Genomic DNA, 27,119 nt, shown 5'->3' on the forward strand with positions numbered 1-27,119 from the left:
CAATGCAGGAGAAAATGCCATACCATATGTTGAAATTGAGTATTAGGGGATAAAGGCAGAAAAATACTGACAAAAAGTTAACTAAGCTTTACAAAAAAAGTTAGGTCAGTCTGTTCAGTAAAAAAAAAGTTGCACAGAAGTGGTCCAAGTTAGTAAAAGTGGGCTCATAATGAGTTAGGAGTGTTGCCAACTTTGATAGAAGCAGGAGGAAGAAGAAGAGAGGGATGCTAAGTCAGAGGGACTGTTAATGCTGTTAGACAGTTTCTGAAGGGGGTTAGAGGTTAGAGGGCAGACTGGATTTGCAACGGGGGCAGCGGTTTCGGAAAAACATACCATCCTCCTCGGTGCGGATGAGTTGTGGTAAGCTTTCAGGTCCTTCACCCACATCTGTGTGAGCAGTCACTGTCACACGGTATTCCGTCCATTTTTCCAAGTGTTCCAAGAGGTACTGGGAGCTTTCTGGAGGGATGTCGGATATTTTTCGGGTGGTGGTGTCCTCCCCTTCAGTGGCGGCGTATTGGACGGCATACTTAACTATGATCCCATTCTGTAAGTCCGTAGGAGGAGGCCGCCAACTTACCAGGATATTGGTGGAGCTGGGGCTAGAACACTTGATATCCTGAGGTGGAGCTGAGGGCTCTGATTGGAGGAGTGGATAGGAAGAGGAGCAGGGTTTTGTTTGATTGGATCAACCATTTTAGTTGTGGTTTTGTTTGTTTCGAGGAGGGGTTTCACAGGTAGGTTGAAGTTTTTTGGGGGGTTGGGATAATGGTGGTGGAAACAAACAAAGAATAAAGAAAAGGGAAAGGGAAAATAAATATGACATGAGGATGAAGCACAAGCACTGAAACAATGTTTGCAAAGATGTGGTACCAAAAGTCAATGAGGTTTCACAATCAAGATGAGACTAAAGGCAAGACAAAAGACTAACACTTCTTTCAAACAAGGTCAACTCAATTAATAAAAACACATACAATGAGGATGTATGGATGGGGTTGTCATGAGATAATAGGACACCTTCACAATATGTAACCTACCTTTGTAAATGAAAAATGTGACATTCTTTCCCTAAAAACTATTATCACTCTAGGGATTCATATCTTCGGCTTATTACCAAGACTAAGCCCAAATTTCATATAAACTTATCAAATGACTGCTCAGTAAAAGTTCTCTTGATCACATAAAATCCTAATAAATTCCAACCAAATATCATACATTTGCCAAGCAGTTACCACAAATCCAAAAACATAAAGGTTGATGCTTAAACTCTAGCAAGGTGTAAAAAGTTGTATTGGTCACCAACCTTTCCGAAGCCTGTTGGTTTGTGGTAAAAGCCTGATCGTACAAAAGAGAACTTCCCAAGGTGATATGACTGACTTTTGAAAGTCTCAACACATTGGCATGCAGACATCTTTTCTTGATACCTCCCATCGCGTTAGGACTTTTTGAACTTAATACCTACCTGTTCTCTGCTTTTTTGTCTTGCACAGGCCTCCGGTTTATTTTAAATATATTACAAATAATATTTCAAATCAATTTTTGAAATGAAATGTTCTATTTTCTAATAGTCAATACACTACTTGTTTGTAACTAGCTTTCAATTTGGTGCCTTGATCAATTTTGTCATTTCAATAAACCTGAGGTCTTATTGTGTGGAAAAACGGTAATTCTCTATATTCAGTGTTACTACTTGCTTTTGAGCTTTCTATGGAATTGGTAGTCCATCCAATTGTTTGTAAAAAAAATAGTTAAGGGGTTGGCATTACCAATTATGCTACTGAGAAAAGGAAACCCCTCTGACCTCCAGATAAAATGGGCAGAATTTTATTTCCATAGAAAGCTCAGTCTCAATACGCAAATACTCTGACGTGGCTTAAATGCAAAATCAAGAGACAAGGCTTCCAATAGCGGGATAACATGCACTTTTGTTAATCAAAAACAACAGACAGTCAGATAAATAGGAAATATATTTTTTCTGAATAGTTCAAAGCTCTATCTTTGGTTGGGATGTTTTGCACATCAAAGATGTTGAAGAGGAGTAGATTCTGTATATTGTTTGACCTTGTCTGTTGACTTCACAGGAGAGCCCTAGTGAACTCTGTCCATGTAGCCATTTCAAAGTTAATAGGTGCATTGTCAGGTAGACAACAAAACACACTGTTTCAGCTCCAATTGTTGCAGAACTAACCCATTTTCAAGGTCATCCACCGCTTTCGATTACATTTATTTTTATTAAGAGTTATCAATCTCTTTCGATTACATTTATTTTTTATCATGTCATTGACCTGTTTTTGGCAAAAGGTATTGGAATTTAGCGGATGTAATTCTAAATTGGCCAAGGTAGATGCGTTTGAAAATGTAAGAATGTATTTTCTCTCCAAGGAGTTTCCACATCCAGTGGTAAACTGTCTGGCCAGAGCTGAGATATGGAAGAGGACCTACGTGTTTGAGGGGTTTCTGCGGAGATCTCATTGGTGTAGGCCCCGATACCGTGCTTACTGCGCGCAGCTAGCTGGAAAGTATAAGTAGTGAAGGGCTTCAAGTCCTTCAGAAGGTACGTGGTGGTAGGCTCAAAGCTGATGCGTTTCTGTTGAGAAAATGGTATGTCATCAGTTCAGGACTTCAAAAAAACGTGTACCATTGGACGTAAGATATATTTGGGCCAGTATAGCTGATTTTTGAATGTGAGAAACCATTTACCTCCTCCTTGTCATCCCCCTTCTTGTACAGAAGTTCATATCCCATGATTTGATTGTCTTGTCCGGTCTGTGCTGGGGCTATCCACGATAGTAGTATGCTTGTTTCAGATTTGGCTTCCCCTTTGAAGTCGGTCGGTTGAGAAGGGACTGGGAAAGCAATACAAATACACATTTGGCCCACTAAACCAATGATACTCATTGCAACGCCCACCATACCGCTGCTAAAGGTATTTCACGAGTGCTGCTGCGGCTATTTTTTACTACTAATAACATTAGCAGTAACTTGTTATTTATACATTATTACTATTACCTGTGATTGCGACTACCTGTTATTACTATTCAATTACAGACACAATTTCATCATATTGGATTAGAAAATAATTTAAGGAAAACAAGTTTAAATATGTATGATTGGCAGTCTAAATTATGCTCAAGAACTATTCAAGTTCTCAAGTCTGATTTTATACTTAAGCAATAATACATGTGAAGCCATGTGTTATGCATGTTTTATCATGGCTGGGACGTGGTCATAGCCACATGGCGAAACAGGGTGGGATAGACCACCACAGCCATGAAAATGTCATAACACATGGACTTGAGTGTATTATTGCTTTTATAAAATGGGTTACCAGCATAAAAAAAATCTAGATTATTTCCTAAACCATCCAGATTTTCAACTAAGTGCTATTTTAGGCATTCTCTGATCGTTAGTTCTATTCGTATTGAATGCCATGTAAAGCAAAACTACCCAAGCGCTGGATGATAGTTCCAGAACTTTGCAGGTTGCTATGACAAACAAAAATGAAATGTTTGCTATGGAGGCTCATTCCCCACTTCCTAACTAGCCAACTACACAGCTAACACAATCACTTCATACTGAAGCTGGAAAGAGAGCTAACTAGCTGCATTTCATTTAGTTTTACCTGTCTCTATTTACTTTCCTTTGTATATATCAATAAAAATGATGCGGATTCATGATTTTGAGTAGCTGAGAAAAGCTGCCTGCCTGAATTTCAATATTACAACAATGTTGCAAATGTCGGAGATAATGTCTAGATACTTTTTACAGTGATCAAGTTTATAAGTTGCATGTCTGGGCAGATGAGACAGTGGATCTGTAAAAGTAGTAGTAGCAGTAGTACATTGCTAGGTAACGACTTAAACAATGGCACATTTTATGAATGTACTGGACATGTGTATATTGTGTTGTATATCACAGGCAGGATATGCTCTAACAATAGGAATTCCAAACCACTTGTTGTATAATTAAGCAATAATGTCCAAGGGGGTGTGGTATACGGCCAATATACCACAGCTAAGGGCAGTTATTATAGCCCTTAGCCATGGTATATTGGCAATATACCACAAACCCCTGAGGTGCCTTATTGCTTTTATAAACTGGCTACCAACGTAATTAGAGCAGTAAAAATAAATGTTTTGTCATACCCGTGGTATATGGTCTGATATACCACGGCTGGCAGACAATCAGCATTCAGGCCTTGAACCACCTAGTTTATAATGTTTAATAAACTGTCATTCAGAATGCCAAATGAAAATTGTTTGGCACTCAAGAGCAAGTGCGTGCCAAAAAGAGCTTTCAAATGTGTTTACTGCTGTGGTCAGAAACAAGGATACTTTTATCTGACTAAAAAGACTGAGTGAGTAATGTGCTTTCCCAAGAAGACACATGGCTGTCAAATTAGCCTGTTGATATTCTCTCCATTGTAGAGTTAGATGATTTGTTTGTTTACTCATAACTCACAGATTGCGGATCTTCAGTTCCTATAAGATTTATAGCCCAACTCATATACAGTTAACATAATTGTCCATTTCAAGGCTTTGGTCCTCAAAAACATGCATAGGCCACACACAATCTTACCTCCCGTCTTGGCTATGATCTGGAGATCTGCAGAGAGAGGTCCATCACCCACAGACGTGTAGGCCAGGACCTTAATGTAATAGGTCTTGTTGGGGATGAGGCCCTGAATGGTGAGGAAGTTTGATCCACGCACTATCTGCTTCTCCCATGTGTTGACTTGCTGCGCAGAGTCCATGGTGTAGTAGACACGGTAGCCCATAATTTGCCCGTTGGCCTCCTCTGGTTCGTCCCAGTGGATAATAGCCGTGGTGGAGCTGAGCATACGACCCCTGACCTGCCTGGGCGCCGTGCTGGGTGCTTGCTCAGCCGTCTTGGCCTCGATGTCCTCGCTGGGTGGCCCACGCCCGATGTTGTTCACCGCCAGCACCCGGAACTCATAGTCCGAGTAAGGACTGAGGCCGCCCACGCTGTAGCGAGTGGTGGCCACGCCGTCGATCTCCTTGTATGTGTCCTCTGAAAACTTGGACTTGTGCTGGATGATGTAGTAGGAGACAGGCTCAGGGTTGCCTGAGTCCCAGGTCAGCGTGATGCTCGTGGCCGTGCGCTCCGTCACCACGGGAATGCCGGGAGGCTTGGGCAATGCTGGAAAAACAAACAGATAACATATGTAAGGGATAATCAACAAGGGGCTATACGTTCTATGTATTTCAATCGAAGATGGTGAAGCAGTCAGACGTCTTTGCCCTTCATCTTGCCGTGTCCCATGTATAATTCTTTATCTATCTTTTTCTTCACATATATTTTAAAACTATTTTTCTAAACCTCAACTTCAAAATACTCTCCTGCAACTCGCCTCACCCAATGTGGTGTGGTTCTGTTTTATTCTAAAGTATTTTTATTTACCTCCGAACCAGAATCCCCCAACAGCAGCTAGCCAGCTCACAAGCTACTAGCTAGTAGTCAGCTACCCACCGACAGTGATCATCTGCTAACCGTTAGCTCGGAGAGCTCTCGCCAGTTTGTACAACGCGATTCAAACCAGAGCATACCGGACCTATTTTCTCTCCATATCCCCGGATTCCTACCGCAAGCGCTAAACCTTTTCACCTGGATGTCACTGCCCCAAAGCAAGTACCAATTAACCTGGAGCTAGCTCATGCTAGGCCCATCACCCGGCTAACTGAAATGGAACCCCGACGATCCTTTACGACTGGATTACCGACATAATCTGCTTGAGGGTGTACTCAACTGGCTCCTACGTCGCGACGTCCCCTGAATGCCCATCTGCTAGCCAGCTAGCTGGCCACTATACCTATTTTGCCAATTGGACTTGGACCCGTCTGCTACTCAGAACCCTACTAAACCATCATGACTGGTCTATTGACATCACCGCACGAGGAGTCTAAAACAGACTTTCCTCCGTCGCGACATCCCTCTAAGGCCCTTCTGCTAGCTTGCTATCCCCGGCCTGCTAGCTGTCTGAATCGCCATGTCTCCAGCCAGCCCAACCACTCACTGAACCCCTATGATCACTTGGCTACGCATGCCTCTCCGTAATATCAATATGCCTTGTCCATTACTGTCCTGGTGAGTGATTATTGTCTTATTTCACTGTAGAGCCTCTAGCCCTGCTCAATATGCCTTAACCAACCATTAAGTTTCACCTCCCACATATGCAGTGACATCACCTGGTTTAAACGTCTCTAGAGACAATATCTCTCTCATCATTACTCAATGCCGAGGCTTACCTCCAATGTACTCACATCCTAACATACCATACCTGTCTGTACATTATGCCTTGAATCTATTATATTGCGCCCAGAAACGTGCTTTTAAAATACTAGACGACCAGTTCGTATAGCCTTTAGCCGTACCCTTATCCTACTTCTCCTCTGGTGATGTAGAGGTTAATCCCTGCAGTGCCTAGCTCCACTCCTATTCCCCAGGTGCTCTAATTTGTTGACTTCTGTAACCATAAAAGCCTTGGTTTCATGCATGTTAACATTAGAAGCCTCCTTCCTAAATTTGTTTTATTCAGTGCTTTAGCCAACCCGGATGTCCTAGCCATGTCTGAATCCTGGCTTTGGAGGACCACCAAAACCCTGAAATGTACATCCCTATCTATAACATTTTCCGACAAGATAGAACTGCCAAAGGGAGCAGTGTTGCAATCTACTGCAGAGATAGTGTTCTGTCTTACCACCCAAACAATTTGAGCTTCTACTTCTAAAAATCCACCTTTCCAGAAACAAGTCTCTCACAAGTCTCTCACTGTTGCCGTTTGTTATAGACCACCCTCTGCCCCCAGCTGTGCCCTGGACACCATATGTGAATTGATTCCCCATCTATCTTCAGAGCTCATGCTGCTAGGTGACCTAAACTGGGACATGCTTAACACCCCGGTCATCCTACAATCCAAGCTTGATGCCCTCAGTCTCACACAAATGATCAATGAACCCACCAGGTACAACCCCAAATCTGTAAACACGGGCACCCTCATAGATATCATCCTAACCAACTTGCCCTCCAAATACACCTCTGCTGTTTTCAACCAAGATCTCAGCGATCACTGCCTCACTGTCTGCGGTCAAACAACCACCCCTCATCACTGTCAAACGCTCCCTAAAACACTTCTGCGGGCAGGCCTTTCTAATCGACCTGGCCCGGGTATCCTGGAAGGATATTGACCTCATCCTGTCAGTAGAGGATTCCTGGTTATTCTTTAGAAGTGCCTTCCTCACCATCTTAAATAAGCATGCCCCATTAAAAAAATTAGAACCAGGAACAGATATGGCCGGTGGTTCTCTTCAGACCTGACTGCCCTTGACCAGCACAAAAACATCCTGTGGCGTTCTGCATTAGCATCGAATAGCCCCTGTGATATGCAACTTTTCAGGGAAGTTAGGAACCAATATACACAGGCAGTTAGGAAAGCTAAGTCTAGCTTTTTCAAGCAGAAATTTGCATCCTGTAGCACAAACTCAAAAAAGTTCGGGGACACTGTAAAGTTCATGGATAATAAGAACACCTCCTCCCAGCTGCCCACTACACTGAGGCTAGGAAACACTGTCACCAATGATAAATCCACGATAAGAGAGAATGAGAATTTCAATAAGCATTTTTCTATGGCTGGCCATGCTTTCCACCTGAATACCCCTACCCCGGTCAACAGCCCTGAAACCCGCACAGCATCTCGCCCAAGCCTCCCCATTACTCCTTCACCCAAATCCACATAGCTGATCTTCTGAAAGAGCTGCAAAATCTGGACCACTACAAATCAGCCGGGCTAGACAATCTGCACTCTCTCTTTCTAAAATTATCTGCCGAAATTGTTGCAACCCCTATTACTAGCCTGTTAAACCTCTCTTTTGTATCGTCTGAGATTCCCAAAGATTGGAAAGCTGCCGCGGTCTTCCCCCTCTTCAAAGGGGGAGACACTCTAGACTCAAACTGTTACAGACCTATATCTATCCTACCCTGCCTTTCTAAGGTCTTCGAAAGCCAAGTTCACAAACATATTACCGACCATTTAGAATCCCACCGTACCTTCTCCACTATGCAATCTGGTTTCAGAGCTGGTCATGGGTGTACCTCAACCACGCTCAAGGTCCTAAACGATATCATAACCGCCATCGATAAGATACATTACTGTGCAGCTGTATTCATCGACCTGGCCAAGGATTTCGACTCTGTTGTCCGGACCTCTGGCAGTCTCTATGGGGGTGCCACAGGGTTCAATCTTCGGGCCGACTCTCTTCTCTGTATACATCAATGATGTCGCTGTTGCTGCTGGTGATTCTCTCATCCACCTCTATGCAGACGACACCATTCTGTATACATCTGGTCCTTCTTTGGACACTCTGTTAACAAACCTCCAGACGAGCTTCAATGCCATACAATTCTTCCTTCTGTGGCCTCCAACTGCTCTTAAATACAAGTAAATCTAAATGCATGCTCCTCAAGCAATCGCTGCCCACACCTGCCCGCCAGTCCATCCAGCATCACTACTCTGGACGGTTCTGACTTAGAATATGTGGACAACTACAAATACCTAGGTGTCTGGTTAGACTGTAAACTCTCCTTCCAGACTCACATTAAGCATCTCCAATCCAAAATTAAATTTAGAATCGGCTTCCTATTTCGCAACAAAGCATCCTTCACTCATGCTGCCAAACATACCCTCATAAAACTGACCATCCTACCGATCCTCGACTTCGGCGAATTAATTTACAAAATAGCCTCAAACACTCTACTCAGCAAATTGGATGCAGTCTATCACAGTGCCATCCGTTTTGTCACCAAAGCCCCATATACTACCCACCACTGTGACCTGTACGCTCTCATTGGCTGGCCCTCGCTTTACTCGTCGCCAAACCCACTGGCTCCAGGTCATCTACACGTCTCTGCTAGGTAAAGCCCCACCCACCCATCTCAGCTCACTTGTCACCATAGCAGCACCCACTCGTAGCATGCGCTCCAGCAGATATATCTCACTGGTCACCTCCAAAGCCAATTCCTCTTTTGGCCACCTTTCCTTCCAGTTCTCTGCTGCCAATGACTGGAACAAACTGCAAAAATCCCTAAAGCTGGAGACTCATATCTCCCTCACTAGCTTTAAGCACCAGCTGCCCATCTGTAAGCTCAAGCCCATCTGTAAATAGCCCATCCAACTACCTCATCCCCATACTGTATTTATTTATTTATCTTGCTTCTTTGCACCCCAGTATCTCTGCTTGCACATTCATTTTCAGCACATCTACCATTCCAGTGTTTAATTGCTATATTGTAATTACTTCGCCACCAAGGCCTATTTTTTGCCTTACCTCCCTTATCCTACCTCATTTGCACTCACTGTATATAGATTTCTTCTACTGTATTATTGACTGTATGTTTGTTTATTCCATGTGTAACTCTGTGTTTTTGTATGTGTCGAACTGCTTCGCTTTATCTTGGCCAGGTCGCAGTTGTAAATGAGAACTTGTTTTCAACCAGCCTACCTGGTTAAATAAAGGTGAAATAAAAATACATGTAAAATAAGGAATGACGTTTTATACCATGGCTATAATAAAACACATTTGCCACTAGAAATGGGTTCATTTGCCGGTATGGGTTCAACATCCACTGACGTAGCTACCAAGTTCACTAGATAGCTGCAGTGGTTACCGTGGTAATGAAACAAACAGACTTGCTAGTTTAGCTAACCATACCATCAGTCCTAGATTGCTATTGTGAAAATCATGGTTAACAATAACAATACTGTTATCTATTTGACTTTTGCTTTCAAAAGCAACTCAAACAAAACATGTAAAAATTAACTATAGCCATTGAATTCTACCGTGCAAATATACTGTGCTTTATAGGGAAATAATGCAAGCCAATCAGAAAGGAGTATTCAACAATGCCATGGTATAATTAAGTGATAATGCCAGAGAAGCCGCTGTTTGGAGGATATATTGGCACGGGTGTTGTTAGCCACAGACGAAGTGAGGCTGTTCTGAGAGCAGAAGGGGGGAGTGCAACTCAATATTAGGAACGTGTCCTTAATGTTTCGTACACTCAGTGCATACATTTTTTACCTTGCATTAGTATGCCACATCAGTGCATTATAACCATATTTGAACTCTTGTTAAACAGGTAAAAGGCCAAAAGCCCTGGAAGCTTCTGTTAACCAGAGAATTCCAATGTGTATCTCTTAAATAATGTAGTGGGTTAATTTATTGCTTTAATACTTACACCAGTGACACGAGTCGAAAGATATGAGGGCGATGGACTCTCTTTATATGCTATCTCAATTGTAACATTGGGGGAAGTTCCTGGCAGCCTTGGTTATATTGTGACTAATATCCCTCTGTTATGTCTGGGAGAAACAAAGCGTGTGTGTGCGTGTACTTCTGTGTGTTGGTGTGTGTACATGATGACGACAATCTGGAATCTCTCTCTCCCTGGTATGCATTGGAGGAGATGCTTACACTCTGATAAGTACCCTGCCTACTGAGAAGATCAAACAATACCCACTATGTTGCAAGCACGCACACATGCACACGCACCCACACACACACACACAAACACACAACCAACAGGGATATAGAGCGCTGGCGTTTAACTCCCCTGGTTGTGAGATAAGCCTTTCACTGATTCTCAATCTAGCATCTAATCGACGGAGGCTGGCGTCAACACATCCCAGGCTTTAGGAACCTTCTTCCAGAGACCAACAATACGTGACAGAAAGAAGTAAACGTGCATTACCTTTCACTGTGATCTGCGCTACCGCCTCGATGACCCCCAGAGTGGACATGGCCACGCAGGTATAGTTGTTCGACTGGCGGACGTCAGTGAGCTCCAAAACGTTTCGTCCAATGGGCATGTCGTCCTCGGGCGTCAGGTCTTCGGCACCCAGCATCCATTTGACGTAGGGCATAGGGGAGCCCACCGCCACACAGGTGATGTTGACACTGCCTCCAGGCATGATCTCGTTGTCCGTGGGCGGGATGGAGAACCGCGGGGGTACCCGGCGCACTGCAAAAGACAAAAGGCAATGGTAACAACTCGTACAAACCGCACAAGGCCAAGGTTTCCCATCAACGGCCGAGAAAAAAAGAGACTCATAAGTTTACAGTATAGAGACGGATAACAAAAATATTTACATTTACAATACAACTTGCACGAAATTTTACTTTTATATCTAATGTAATATATTTAACACAGTCCAGGCTTCAAAGATGGGACTAGCTACGGACTAATGATTACACAAACACCATGCACAAATGATACCATCCATACAGACATAAGGAGAACAGCACAGAGGAACTGGAGCGTCGCCAGCATGGCAGAGTGAAGTGTACAAGAGAACAACTTCAATGCTGCGTTCTTCCAGTTGATGTGAAGTAAATGTGCCGCGTCACATTCTCACATCACACATACTACGGCCCGTGGTGGGAACACATCCAACTACGGTACATGGGATAGAGTGCAACTCTGCTTCTCAGATCAAAAAAGTGGATACACATTCCAAAATAACCATGTTCGAGAATAAACAACAAGAAAAAACATATCCAAATTTTATATTGAAAAGAAAATGAAAAGAAACAGCATCCATTATGAGGTAAAAGGTTGGAGCTTGTCATGGTGGCTTGGACTCTCTGTCATGCACACAAGCACATAGCTGGCTTAGAGAGGCAACCATGTTTGGTGAATGGGAAGGAGAGAGGAGGATTGAGAGGGAAAAAAAATAGTAACAAAAAAAGACAGATATCAAACATGGGGAGGACGGTTAGAGTTAGGCTGGCAGGAGGGAGGTAAGGTTTAGGCTGGCAGCGTTGGGTTTCTGGGAAATTAACACTACTTAAGCGAGAGTTGCTAGGGCAGGACAAATTTACAGTGTCACTGGACAGATTAGGGGAAATGCAACAGTATGACAGGACAGGACAGGACAGGGATAGGCAGAGGCAACTCAACACGAATCACAACGTTTTCTGAGGTTTAACTAAGTTAGTTAACCACATACGATTGAAACACACCATATAGGGTAAGCATATTTAAGGGGCAGGGGCTGGGGCAGATACAGAGGAGGAATGGGTTTGGATTTTAAAACATGTCTAGTGAGAAATTTGATTAAAGGAATGAAGTCAGTGTTACTGCTTATATTACTCAGAATGAATATAAGTCCCAATATGCCAATCTCCTTTGATACGCAGATGCGTAATGGTGGCAGAATTTGGGGAATGCAGTTTGCTCTTCCATGCACCTTGGAAAGATTAATCACTCAGGTGCTTTGGCGGTGAACCTTGGTCATACTAATAAAGGGTGAAACACTCCCATCGTCCCAATCACGTTTAATTCAAATTAAACAATCTCCTCTCAAATATGGGGCACAAAAATGCCTTGACTAATGTAATGGCAAGAGCCATTGGGTTTTCCCGCAGTATGTGGTCATTAATATACATTAACGTGATGTGATATAAAACTGAGGGCTAGCTAAAATAACATTGTTTGCTAATAGCATTGTTTGCTAAAGCTAAAAGCCTGCATCTACATGTAGAATTAGCTAATGCGTTCAACCGCCATCACATTTAATACAGCACATTCTGCTAAGCAGATTGTGCCTCTCCAGAGAGAAGGAATCTCAGAAACTACTACTTGCATTATTAAATACAACTTTTCACTCGCTTCATATTTCATTAATATCCAATTGGATCCTGCTCCCCCATGACATAATGTTATCATACTAATTTGAATATCATTACATTTGTCCAGTCTTACAGCTAATGCTCCAAATACATCATTCTTTCATGAAAGCCTCTGTTGGAAAAATCCTTTGCAGAGGCAGCGTACATCTCACAAGGCTAACAGCTGAGCGCCTAACCTCGCCACTGATTATAACAAAGGGGAATTTAGCTTATAGCTTTTAAAACAACTTTCTCTGAGACTATGATGAAGAGCAACAGAGGGAAAATGTGCATCCAGTCTTAGCTAGGCAGGCCGCAGAGCATGGCAGCGCTTCATTCCAGGAGCCTGCAGTGATTTAGGACACCTCCGGTGCTGCGGCTCATGTTGCCCCTGAGCTTTTTTGTGCCGCCTGCCATTGTCACGCCGTTGGCCTGAGTAACCAAGCAGGAACACTGACAAGCTAAGGACACCGATGGGCAAGGGGCAGGGGTGGGGCTGAGAGCGTGGGGGGGTGATCTCTAGCTTGAGCATAAACAGGTCACCATGCAAATACTCCCCGAAGATGCAAATATTATCCCACACCCTCCCACCGCCCCAAAGATGCACATTTCCTCCCACGACATGCACCACTTTTTGGACAGTCAAGCATCGTAGCCAAGACCAAGGGCATTCTTCATGGAAAAGGTGAACTGAGAAACTCAGCAGAAACAACAGTAGTAATACAAGGCTATCGGTAATATAAATGATAATGAACCAAGAATAGAACAAAATGAGAGAGAAAAATGTATTTGATTTGTATTGTTGAGAATTGTGTTTTTGGACGGTTGCAATAAATTAGTTTCTTTAGTTTCAGTTTTGTATAAAAGTAAAAACACACCAACCTTCTCGCAGCTCTGAGGGATGTAGGGGGTTTGATGCAGAACACAATGAAATGAGGAAAGGAGAAGGAAACAAGGGAGACACAGAGAGAGTAAAAAGGCCATGTTCAAGGCGTTGAAACTGCTACTTAAAAAATGTGAAGGACTTCCTGTCACATGGGGACAGGGAGTCCACTGCATTGCCCTCACACCCTAGTTTAGAGGCAGAGGTCCTGTAGCACCAATGAAATATGTTAAGCATTTTGAGGGCTGAAATAATTTTCTATGTTTAGCATATCATATAATCCTGTCCCAGTCATGTGGTTGGCTTATATCGAGGATTGACATGCAATAGTTCATTATTCAGTATTCTAGGTATTGTCATTGATTGTGTTTTAAATTGATGATCCGTGATGACAGTGCAAACCACAAGGCTCGGACAGAATCATAGATCTTAGTTTTTTTAAAGAAGAATACCTACAGCTGCCAGTGAACATATTCATACAAAATTGATGAAAAACTACTCCATTTAATATGAAAAAAAGAATATCCATTACGTTTAACTGATCTATATGAAAAGGTAACAATGGACACGGCATCACATAAAACCTCCATTTTATCAGTAGAGAATTTATTTTAAAAAACACACAATAAACATTTATTCCACTGGCCTTCAACTATGTAATGTGACTTTCACATAGACAGTTTGTGACAATTGGAATAAAGATTTGTAATAGCGCAAGAAGGTGATATGAAAGCCAGAATACATAGTGTTACCTATCAATGAATTATCACTTATAAGAAAATGAGCAGATACATGTATGTGCTGATGCTATCAACACGAGCATAGACATTAAAGATGTTGCAATTTTAAACCCGGCGTTAAAATGAAATATTTAATGATAACTACATACAATTATTATTTAATATAATCTCAGCACTTTTAATACTGTATTGACAAAGAGAGATGAGTTAAAGGTGTCCTTCCAATGTTGCTCAAAAGAGAAGAGAAACAGAAAGATCAGAGAGGATCCGCTACTATGAATAGAGGGGATTGGTGGAGGGATTGTCCACCCATTTCCCCTCAAGGTACATTTAGGAGTAAAAGTCAATTAGTAGGTAAACACACCAAGCAGTCAAGTCATTGGAGTTAGACTTAGGAAACAGAACAGAAAAACACAAAACAGAACACACAGGTTCAAATCAGTGCAGGTAGGTCTAATAGAACAAAACAGCCATACTTACAAGTACCTCACTGGACATGGACCTCTGGACTGGATCAGTAACTCCAGCACCCAGAATTACCCACTTTCAACACCAGTTGTACTATAATATACCATACCATAATATACCACTTAAATGTTTTTCTTCCAAAGATGAATACCGTTGTTGTTTGATCATTGCTTTCCTACCTCTAACATATAGATTGGCGGGGGCAGAATAGCGGGTTCCATCGTTGTTAGTGGCGACGCACTCATACTTCCCCTGGTCGGACTCTTCGCTCTGCTCAATCTGGAGGGCCCCTGCGTGGGAATAGAAGATATGTGCCGGACACCATTGGTTAAGTGTCTGCCATTTTGAATTGAGTTGACAAACATAAAAAAAACGTGCTTGTTGTAAAACTGCTCAGGGGCCAACATGTCATTGGGGCCCCCTCACTCCTAGACTTGCTCTTTTAGTCTGCTCAGGGGCCAACATGTCATTGGGGCCCCCTCACTCCTAGATTTGCACTTTTAGACTGCTCAGGGGCCAACATGTCATTGGGGCCCCATCACTCCTAGACTTGCTCTTTTTTTTTTAATCGATGAGGGTACAGAGTAAAATCGGCTACCATTGTAACTAGCGTAGAGGGATTTTTGGTATCTGTAGGGATCATTTGCACAGAGGATATTTCACTTTAACATTGACCAACACAACCATATTTGTTGAGCAAATAGGCATTGTTCTTGTAACTTGACAGATTTTCCCCGAACATTCCCCTGGTCTGATGTATTAAATGTGTGACATCTTTATTCCGTTTATTCTGTGATTATTAACAAAATACATTTGAATTGTAGTAATCATGGATAGTTGCAGTCAGATTGCTACATTATCAGACCTACAGAAATCTTAGGGGGAAAAAATGACATTTAACAACCATGGAAAAAATATTTAATATTTAACATTTACCTTATTATTGACTTCAGTGGATACAAACAAACCTACATACATGTTGCAGGGTCTAAAAAGGCACTCAACTTTAAGGCCAGTGTTAAAATATGTCATAGAATAGCTCGACTTTGAGGGATAGGGGCAAGCCCTGCAATGTACAACATTTCACTGGACTGTCAATATGGGGATGAGTGAAACTGCTTCAAGGAAGCATGGTTCAAACAAAAGAGGTTTACAGTATACAAAAGTAGCATAACAAGGGAGGACAATTAAAACATTAAAACAATAAATTTGGGTATGAATTTTAGCATATTTAATCACAGATCCAATATCAATCAAATGATTTAGGACTTCATCCAGTCAAAGTTGGTTAGAAAAATGCAGCACTTACAAAAAACGGGGGGGAGAAAAATGCCGCTGAGATATGTTAAAAAAATACTCATCATAATATCGTATTACAAATATATCACCCTCTGTCACAAAATGTTTGACATGCAGATGTTTTCCAAAGAGCAAGAAATGTATGTCGGCACAACTTACAACCTTTTGACAACCCTTAGCTGAAAAATAAAATGCAATTGTATTAGAAGACAAAATTCAAAATGGTGGCCTTGAGCCGACAAGAAGGCAACCAACCACTGACTGCGTTAGCTTGTGAAAGCTACAAAAGACACCCATAAAAATCCACCAATGGGATCCGCAGTGTGGTGTCATATGACCAGGGGGAAAATGGCTTATGCATCAATCACTCTCCAACTCCCAAATGGCAAAAATGGACCTGCCAGGTCCTCGCCTGACTCAACTGTTTGCCTTCCCCAAAACCTTGAAGAATAAAAAAAATGTCAAAAAGTAAAATAGCCTTCAAACCCAAGAAAAGTAAGAAAAATAGGTGAAAGAGAAAAAAGCACCGGGAGAAACTTTATCAAAAAAGTAGTTGTTTGGGCTTTTTATATATTTTTTTACAGAAGGTACAGGAGAGGAAAGCAAATAGAAGAAATAAAAAAAATAGACTTGCAAAGACAGAAAGAGTTCTTTGGGAAAAAAAAGCAGAGGAAAGGCAATGTTGTCTTCAGCATGCCTGCGTGATTCCACAGGATCTGTGCATCATTTAAGTGCTGAACAAGAGCAGCTAAGGGGGAAAAATGTTTGGTTGTTTTAGTTGGACAAAAAGAGGGACACATGAGTCGCTATGGCCAAAAATTAAACAAAAAATGAAATAAAAATTTGAGTTCGAAAAAAATAAGTTGTCATTGGATATGCTTCTTTGAGCCAGAGCAAGCATATCACAACTGAGTTTTTTTGAAAAAGGCTCTTCAAATCAAAATTCAAAGGAGGAAGTAAAGCATAGACAAAAAATGGAGATTGGATGAAGTCAACGGAACAGGACAAATAAAAAGGAAAGTCGATAATGAGAACTAAATGGGATTCGGAGTCGGGAAACAGGACAAAAATGGAGGCGGACGGGCGGATGGATGGGACGACAGCAAGAATGAAGTTGCTTTGTTCATTCTGTGAACGTCAGTTCAGCACTCTTACCTCTTATTGGTGTACCACCTGGGTGGATAATATGAATGCAAATAAGATTAGAAAGAAGAAGCATTAGTACGAGAAGATAGAGTCTGGGGGCTTTGGAAGAAGAATCAAATTAGACTTATCAGAGTACGTAAATAATGAGTACTAGAGGAAAGAGAAAGAAGAAAGAGAGAGAGATATAAAGAGAACTCTACTCTATTGGTTAAAAAAAGACAGGATTCATCATAGGAAGGTATCATAGGTCAGAGAAGGTCAGAGAACTTGTGCAGAGGTGTGCCTCAGGGGAGCAGCCATTTTGGAAGTGGCATGGCTTCTGAAGACCATCTACTTTGGAAGGCTTGGAGGAGTTGGAATATGAGAGGGAAGAGACTCGTTTAAGAGACTTGGAACCCTTTAGCTTGACCTCATAGTAATCGTTAAACATCTGCTTAAATCTCTATAATGCTAGTAGGCTTTACATGGTTGAGTGAGTGGGTGAGTGGGTGAGTGATTGAGTGAGAGGATACGATACAGTGAGGATAGATAGGTAGGTTATATTACAAAGGTGGTGGATATGGCATATATTGGGCTTAAGCTGGGTGAAATGTGTGTGCTCTTGAAAAGGTGCCTGTATGGCTTATAGGAAAACTTTGTGGCGGTGGGGGGGGGGTGTATATGTGTGTCCACTAGGGTTATCTTTGTGTCTACACTAACTGTTAGTAAAATGCATGCCATGCATTTTATTAATAGTTATAACATGAAGAAAAATTAGTGGGGAGTGAAGTGTGCTTCAGAACTAAGCACTTACCAAAGGATTCTGTAGATTTAAATACGGAGAGAAGAAAGACAGCATAAAAATATGATTATATTCCTTAGGTTTAGTTACATGGTTTTTTTTGTCAGAGTTAAATCTTTATCAACTCTACGTCACAGGAGAATGAAAGTCGCACATAAAAAAAGTGTTAATTTACACAGTTTCTGTTGACAACAGGCAAAGGAGGGTTAACAAGACAATTTAACAAAGGACAGCTGTGGAATCTGGGAAGACAGGTGGTCAAACATAGAAGACTAAGTGTACCAGAAGTAGTGAGAAATCTTAAACAGCTTGCTATTAGCAAATATTGCTAGCCAAACTACGAGTTAAGTAACAATAAGCATATATAATTTCTAATGCTATGTCAATATCAAAAGGAAACTTTGAATATTCAGGGGATCAGGATGTGGAAATATTGGGAATAAGCCACAAGCATAGGGAAGCGAAAGTTGGAGTCTACGCGGAAAAGCATTGAGTATATCCAGAGAGACTCAAGGGACTGGGAAAGCTAGACACAAGTCTCACACACTACTGTGGCTGCTTATGGCTGGAAAACATTCCGGAAAGAAAAGTTGCCTTCGTCAAAGTTAGGTTAGCTTTTCTTTTCTGATTTAGTACAACTGTTAGTTTGAAAGGACATTTTGTTGTTAAATCACAACCAAAAGGACAAAGAATTAGAAAGGAAAATGTCTAAATGTCTGCCTGTTCACTCCGTTCGTCAATTTTCTCTTGCTGTCTTAGAAAGCAATTCAATTGCTAAAAACCATGGGTGCTCCTTTGCAAGTTCTGAATGAAGCCCAACGTTGAATATTAATCGTTTAAGTGAAATCAAGTGATTAAAAACTGAGGAAATCAAAAGAAGAGAATGGATCCGTCAAACACTGCACCGGGGCAGTCAAAGGGAATCAACTAAACCAAAAGAAAAGAAACTCGTCAGAAGAACAGTCACAGCAGTGAGCAATGAGAGAGTCAGACTGAAGCGGCAACAAACATGGAGATAACCGACAGAGCCATGACAAAACCGGAGGCAGGGGTGGGAGGAACAGACGAGACACACCAGGACACACACAGTTGAGGAGGAGGAAGCAGCAGTAGAAACAATGCCATTACCTACTAAATCAAAGCCAAAGAAGAAGAAGAAGAGGAGGAGGAGAACGAGAGACCAGAAACGGAGGGGATTGGGGTGCAAATATAAAATAGTACTCCCGGTTTATATCCGGGGGCGGCAGTGACACCCTACCTGATCTGAGCTGCTTGATGCGTCCATTGTTGTTGGTGGTGTTGACGGGCAGGAAATCTTTGAACCAGGAGATGTCTGGGTCAGGGTTGCCGCTGGCGGCACAGAGCATGGTGGCCGTGCGAGTTCGCTCTACCACTTTCAACTGGGGGCCCATGTCAATGGTGGGGAAACCAGCAGGCAGTTGGTCCTCTGTGAAAACCAAGAGGAAACCATAGCTGTGAGCACATTGAGTGCAAGTGAGAGGAGTAGGAGGGGGAGAGAGCCAGAGGAAGAGGGCAGACATAATCACAATCAATAGGAGATTAGAATCAACAAGAATGTGTGTGTGTGTGAGGGGGAGAGAGAGAGCGAGAGAGAGAGAGAGAGAGAGAGAGAGAGAGAGAGAGAGAGAGAGAGATAGCGAGCGAGCAAGGAAAAGTGACATATTGAGATGTGTATGCGTGCACTGCGTTCATACTATTGTCAAGTTCTAAACAGTTATTCAGTGACATAATACTATTTTCTGATTCCATCCGAGTTACACTTTGCATAAACCTTCAAATAATACAAATAACATGAAAACTGAGATTGAACATTTACATAACCACTAGTCACAATTTCAGCAAGGCTCTGCATTCTAAAAATGTGACACAAAACACAACAGATTTTTCAGACAGTTGACACTTGGGGTGTGTTTTGAGTATTTGTACTGCTTCTCAGCGTTTGTACAACTGCATATTGGATGGATCTCTGCCACATAAACCTCTCAACCATACATTGTAGTCTCTTCCTCTGCCTGTGCTACAAAGTGCTGCTATCAGAAAGGGGGACTGCTCCTCTCGCTGTTCTTCGAGATGCAAGACAAGATAACTAATGCAGCGCCCTCTCCTGAGCAAAAAAAAATCAGTTTAACAAAACAAAGACAATCAAAGGCCTACATAAGCTTTTCTGGCCCTTGAGGCTCTTAGCAGGAAGCTGACGCTCTTTCGCAGCGAGAGAAGGCTTTTACAGAGAGCGCTGGGGCACATATCCCATCCAAAATGGCTATTGCTTTACCTTGGTTAAGTTAACACTAAAGCGCTAATATGACACACAGAACCAATGCGGTTGGCATACCAGTGAGGCTGAAGCACACCTTAAAGCTTCACTCTTCCCATCATGATATGGCCAATTAGCTCATGTTTCCTTCCCTCTCGCAAAAGCCACCTATTCTGACTCACTCTCTTCATCAAAGTTTCATGAGACACACATCAGGCTGGAAACAGATTTGAGCAGCCGCTGTCTCTGTGCAGCTGACAACAGTCGTGGCTGCCTTCCAACAATACTTTTGGTTATCTGGTAGGAGAGGATACCGTGGCGGGTTCATCCTTTTTAAGAATTGGACTTCATTACAAATTAGGAACTTAGTTTTGAGCTTCAAAACTATCCCTCTTCAAGTTAATGTCCCAACCTGAACCAAGGTTAACTTCAATGAGTGAATAATGGGGATGAGGGCATAAGCGCAGAAATAGAAAGCCATTCTATTTATATTCATATAGGTTTGACAGTCAACTTCTAAAAAAATGAACTTGGAGAATGTCTTTGGGGTGGCTAAAACAAATTGCCAAGTCTTTGCGATTCAGAGTAATTAAGGGAAGGGGAAATGGTTTTTAATAAGACAATACTATTTTAAGTGTAATTAGCAATACATCATGACAAACACACAGTTTAGAATACATCCTCAATCCAAGGTGTTAAGTGTCCTCTTCTCGATCATTAGCCATTAAAGAAATGAGGTATGCCTGGGGGTTGGTCCATCTAAAAGTTTGCTGGCATCATGTTTCCTCATCCTACATAAAGAGACTCACTCTCACACAACCGTGAATATGTGATCCTAACTCATTTTAGTTCCATTGAGGCGTATTGAGCTACCTGTTGGGGCGACGCTACTGGCTAATGTTTACTCTATTAACATCTTGAGTTACAATCCATCACACCGCAAACAAATGGAAATCTCAACTCTCTCAACTGATCACAAGGCAACTAATGAGAGAGAGAGAGAGCGAGAGCGAGGGGAAAGAGTCACAGAGTGTGTTGAGCAAATACACAACTTACACTTTTATTTAGTAAGGAGTCTTCAGTCTATACAAAAATAAGTCACCACAAAACATGCTCTCTCATTGTATGGTAATTAACCATCAATAAAGGTATGGATTTGCTATCGGATAAGGCTTGAACTTGTGTCAATGTTGGATACTCATGCAGGCCCATCAATTTTAATACTGATAGTCCAAGTCTAAAATAGGGACAACTAAATGATATTGTTGAACTAAACCAGTGTGTCCTCCTCTGACGAAGAGGTGTAGCAAGGATCGGACCAAAATGCAGCGTGGTAATTTTCATACATGTTTAATAACGAATAAACACAAACAATACAAAAACGTAACACGAAAACCAAAACAGCCTATACTGGTACACAGTAACACAGAGAAAGGAACAATCACCCACCCAACACTCAAAGAATATGGCTGCCTAAATATGGTTCCCAATCAGAGACAACGATAAACACCTGCCTCTGATTGAGAACCACTTCAGGCAACCATAGACTTTTCTAGAAAACCCCACTATACCACAATCCCAATACCTACAAAAAAAAAACAATACTAAACACACCACATAAATAAACCCATGTCACACCCTGGCCTGACCAAAATAATAAAGAAAACACAAAATACTTAGACCAGGGCGTGACACAGCGATTCAAATGATTTACTTTGATTTTTAAAAGGAATGACAAAAAAAGTTCAAATAACTTAGATTTCGAGAGCCTAACAAACATGTTTCTCACAAATATGTTGAACTTCTAAACTATTTCGAAGCACACCTCCTCTCATGACTTAGGGGTATGCAGTTCAGTTAAGAAAGCTGGTCAAGAAGAATGCTTTAAAAGCTTTGCAGATTAATACATCAAATGTGACATTAAATCAACTGGTTACAGCCGTTGCCCACACGGCACAAAATAACAGGAAATGTTTTTGGATTCCAAGTAAAAAGAAGACACGGAAAAGAGACAAGGACGGTACATTTCTCTTTCATAGAATGCACCTCTGTGTTAAAGTACCATTAACGAAACAGCCTAATGAAAGAGGTGTTCATTTGAGGGGAGGGAGAGGAGGATGAGGTGGAGGAGAGGAATTAATTGAGAGAGGTATCTCCCTCTCCCGAGCTTTCCACAGGCCGTTCGAAGGTCGATTGGAAAATCAGTCGATTTCTAAAGCTACCTGCTCAAACACAATAACCAGGAGCATGCCTCGGAGGACGCATGTTGAATATCATAATGGGATGTCACAATCTGTGCAGCCTAAAAATCATTGTCGGAGAAAAGTACAATGTATGGTTGAGGGGGCAAATATGTGTTCAGGAGATCATAATTGTGCCGTTCTCTGATCAATCAAAATTGCTCTCGTGCTGGGCAAAGCAATACCCTTGTTAATTTGACTCTGTAGACAAAGCTAGTTGAAAGAGAACGCCGCAGGACAATACCTACATGTTCAAATATATCCACTGTGTGGTCTTTGTCAGAATTCCATTGTTTGATACAAAATCAGCTCGAGTTTGAGAGATCTAAGGTAGTGCAGTCGTGCTCCTCCGGAGCAGCCAAGAAGTCATGACATCAGAGGTATCTTCAGATACTGCCCGACCATAACTCTAAAACTACCCCTGTGATCTAAAAATAACAAAAAGGCCCCTTTTGGCCTTCCTCTGCCACTCCCAGTATACAATGTTACCTCATAGAATGAACCGTGTGGCTCAGTTGTTTGAGCACGGAGCTTGCAAAGCCAGGGTTGTGGGTTTTGATTCCCATGGGGGGCCAGAATGAAAAAGTATGAAAATGTATACACTCACTAACAGGATAAACGTAAATAATTAGCATTGTGCTAATAAATGAGGAAATGAAACACCTTTCCTCCACTTATGGTGTGATTAACAACTCAAATTGGGCCAAGCTGCGGCAGTATTTTCTTCAGGAGGCCAAGAGAGCCAAATAAAACGAGAATAATCGCTAGTTAATTTATGCAACACGATGTTTGTTGTACGCCTTTTTGAAAAATGGTGGAGTTATTGACAAAGTGTTAAAAAGGAATTAATTCATTAATCTAACGGGGCAAAGCGGCTAGAAATTTTACTATGTGCTATGTTTGCAGTTCTGCTAATAGGCAGGGCTTGGGTTTTCGACTTGTGGTTGCATAAATTATCAACACGGGCTAATTCATTACCGCTCAGGGAACTGTTGGCTGTTTCCTGTGATAGAATTGGAAATTGGAAAACGTTGAATTTGTGTGTGTGTGCGTGTGTGGGTGTGTGTGTGTGTGTGTGTGTGTGTGTGTGTGTGTATATGTGTGTCGGTGTTCAGCATGCATGACATCTCCATTCTCTGTGCATTGATGTAAAATGCAGCATAAAGAGACCTCTGTGAGGGTTTCTTTTCACCTCACAGGAGAAAAAAAACCTGAAAGCTCAAGGACAGTTTAAGGTGAGGGCAGTTTCATAACTTTGCTCAAGACTGTACTGTATTCAACAATGGATCTACACACTAAATGAGATGGAGGGGAGTAATGCTGAAGTCACCTTCTAAAGAACTGCTGAGAGCTGGTGCTTGATATAAAAGCACTTGCAATGACAATTTGCACACATTAACCAGTCAGGCCATCAGGTGCCAAGTATAAGAGGATAGAAAAAAAAAGACATTGGCTCAAATAGTACCTCAGTGAGCATGTTTTGGCTTAAGACCATAGGTCATTGGACATAAGCTCAGGCTATTAGCAAATGATGTCTATCGATCAGTCATACGTCTCCGTACTGTCTCCCTAACAACATGTTGCTTACTCCTTGATGATAAGGGAAGCCATACACGTATATTTAAAAGTCTTCAAAGGCTTCAAAACTCTAACCAGCCCTCTAATTTGTCTCGACTGCCACCACCAAACCCTTCTCCCCTAACCCCAGAGAACGCACCCAAAACGCCCCGGTGCGACACTCCCTTTGCACAGTGGTGTAATTACAACTGACAAACATAAGTAATATTCTCTTTGGGAGGACCACTAATTAAATCTGGCTAATTGAGTCTCGGCAGACCAGGCTAACATTTGGGATGTGATTAGTTACTGTTTACCAGACCAACTTAGCCCAGTTTGTGTAACGGTGGATGGAGTGAGAGAGGGAAGAGTGAAGAAGCAGGGGGTACCATGTTTACAGAACGTTGTGAGCCTAATGCGGTTATCTCAGCGAGGTGAACCAAGGGGCTACTTCTGCCATGCTATATTTGCTGCATTTTAACATCAGATTTACACAGCTATTAGAAACCACTTCTTTGACGGACAGCTTCCTGTTGACACTCCACACACTGGACCTGGGTAGAGGATGTCAGGAAGTGTGCACTTGCTGTGTGCCATTATTTGCTAGTTAACCACTCTCACATGATCCTGCCTAGAACATTGAGATGTGAGTGGAATATTTAATAAATCTGGCAGTCAACGCTTCTAATACAGCGAGGTCGCGGTAGTGGTTTCTATAATTCACACTTCATTCAATTTCAAAATGACCTAATAAGTACAGAGGGATTTAAGGGGAGGAAATAAATAAGCCTTTTCTGTTGTGCGGTGGACCCCCCCCCCAAAAAAAAAAGGAATCCATAAAGACATAAACCTTTCCGGTCCCATTCCGTCATTAATTCCATGCCTGCCGCACAAGGATTGGATTCAGTCAACCCCCCTTGGCGGAACCAGACTTTTCACCCCAGGCTTTAGGTTATTCTTCTGGGAAAATCCCTACAGGCTAAAATAAGATATATTTGTTGGACCTTTTTGAGCGGATACAATCTACTTAAAGAGGCTGTCACAGGTCAGTAGCGAAAGAGCGTGCTGAGAATCATTGTTGTTTGGGAATCACTCCTGCCTGTTCAGGTATGACACCCATCCGTCTTATATTTCTCAATCCTTTTAGCTTTATTGTACAGCATGTCCAGTTTAGAATTTGATATTATTATTCTTTTTGGTCTTGAGATTAGGTTTTTCGGGCAGCACAAAAAGGCACAGTACATTTCACATTTCCTTTTGAGTGTGACGGTTGTAACTATTTGCTTCCACCCCTAAATCACACAGCAGCCACGGCCTTTTCTCCTCAGTATAGTGTGCAATGTTCAGTTAAGGCACACTAATTAGAAATGTAGCTGCGATCAAAGCACCAAATAAATAAAGCAACAGCCTGGAAGATGAAGAATTTCCCGGGTTAGGAATGTTAACCAACCATCTCTTTTGCTTCACCAACACTCCTCCAATGACAATCATTTAGTTGGGTCCTGGCTTGCGGAGTCCATGGCATGCATTGCTGATTGGGCATTAAATGGAAATTAGTTCTAATTAAGTCTTGGTTGCTTTATGGACTTGGATAATAGTGACCTACAAGTGCAGGCATGCAACGCACACAGAATAGAGAGAGCGGGAACGAGAAGGAACGAGAGAATGAAAGACAGAGTGCAGTGGCCTCGGGAGAGGATAAAATGGAAATGGTGCCAGAGTCCAGGATAAATCATCTAACAAATCATCTCTCAGGGCATAGATGAGGGAGCGAAATCTGCAGGCCAAGAAAACCTGCCAGAAAAGGCGATCTAAGGATGACTGGCACCGTAACGCACTCAGGACTTGACCATTACCCCAGGACACTGGCAGATGTCCAACTGTGCAGGATGTGTGGGCAAATGGCTTTTGACAAAGAGCACAGACCGTGCAACACTAACGTTATTGAGTTCATCCGTGCCAGCCCTTCTGTTTCAATACTGTATGTGACCCAGAGGGTTACGTGGCAGTGTAACATGCCTAGGATTTGGTATTCTATTATGCTGATAACAAACCGTCTTTTGTGACAGGAGAATACTTTTTCTTTAGTTTTGCCATGGACTATATTTTTTTAAGGGGTTTTTGGTTGAGACACAAACTTTTGAAGAAATATAAGCAATGTTGAGTAGTTGAGTAGGACAGCTTCTTGTACTACGACAGCATTCGCTCAAATTTTTCCCCACAAAGTTCAATACAACCAGTTAGTACACCCGCTAAAGGGCGAACCTGAATCCTCTTCAACAAAATGTTCCTCTCTCTGCAGCCGTACAACTAATGTATTTAATTATGTTGGCATTCGAGAGGGAACTGTTAATTATGCTTTTGTTTTCTCTCAAAATTACTCGACCAAATGTAAGAGCTCTTCAGTAACAAAGGCAGCCAGTAATTTCTCTTTGTGCCAAATCTATGACGCCATTTGCTCTCCTTTTCGCAATCTCTCATTCTTTGTTTTTCCCTACATCTCTTACCCTCCCGGCTGTTGTTTTCCCCTGCTCCACTTACAAGGTGCACTTCTCACCACAGTAAAAAGGTGATATTTTACAGTCTAGCAAATCAACGATGACAGGCCTCTCAATCTACCCACATTTGCTTTATCAGCTATGTACAGCTGGATTGAAATATTCCAAAATGTGACAGTTCCACCTCAAAAAGAGTATTTTTTATAGACAGAATATTGTCTGGCTGTGTTTCTCCACATATCCATCCATCATTTCCTCCATAAACCCTCTACAGAGGTGAAACTTGTCCCTTATATGTATTTTTTTACAAGAACATTGCACTGCGATATCATTCTCTCAATCTTGTGCCCTCGGACCAGTGGGCACAATGTTTTACTGTCATTTAATTAGCTTATTCCTTTTGCTTTTTTTTTTCGCTTGTGCCTGTCACCCACATACTCCTCTTCCATTTGAAACAGAAACAAGGTTTCAGGTTAAGGCACGTCTCTGAAATCAGATTTCCCTTATAAAAACTTACCCTTCCAGGGTTATTTTGGCCACAAGACATAT

At 41.9% G+C, this 27,119-nt stretch overlaps 1 protein-coding gene across 15 annotated transcripts in view; it reads right to left on the minus strand.

The window, feature by feature from the left end:
• LOC118391984 (receptor-type tyrosine-protein phosphatase delta-like) overlaps positions 1–27,119 on the minus strand; it is a 377,633-nt gene that overhangs the window by 68,824 nt on the left and 281,690 nt on the right. For 7 of the 15 annotated variants that reach the window (XM_035783532.2, XM_052459496.1, XM_052459498.1 and 4 more), the window contains 7 exons: positions 19,259–19,447; positions 14,954–15,064; positions 10,765–11,034; positions 4,579–5,160; positions 2,701–2,846; positions 2,443–2,587; positions 334–639 (listed from right to left, as the gene is read on the minus strand). In XM_035783532.2, coding sequence (XP_035639425.1) covers positions 334–639; positions 2,443–2,587; positions 2,701–2,846; positions 4,579–5,160; positions 10,765–11,034; positions 14,954–15,064; positions 19,259–19,447 — 1,749 coding nt within the window. Of the gene's footprint in view, positions 1–333; positions 640–2,442; positions 2,588–2,700; positions 2,847–4,578; positions 5,161–10,764; positions 11,035–14,953; positions 15,065–17,228; positions 17,308–19,258; positions 19,448–27,119 lie in introns of those variants that run through there. The other 8 variants (XM_052459507.1, XM_052459505.1, XM_052459506.1 and 5 more) reach the window with 2 other exon arrangements.

The sequence above is a fragment of the Oncorhynchus keta genome, chromosome 13, assembly GCF_023373465.1.
Source record: "Oncorhynchus keta strain PuntledgeMale-10-30-2019 chromosome 13, Oket_V2, whole genome shotgun sequence".
NCBI classification, from domain to species: domain Eukaryota; kingdom Metazoa; phylum Chordata; class Actinopteri; order Salmoniformes; family Salmonidae; genus Oncorhynchus; species Oncorhynchus keta.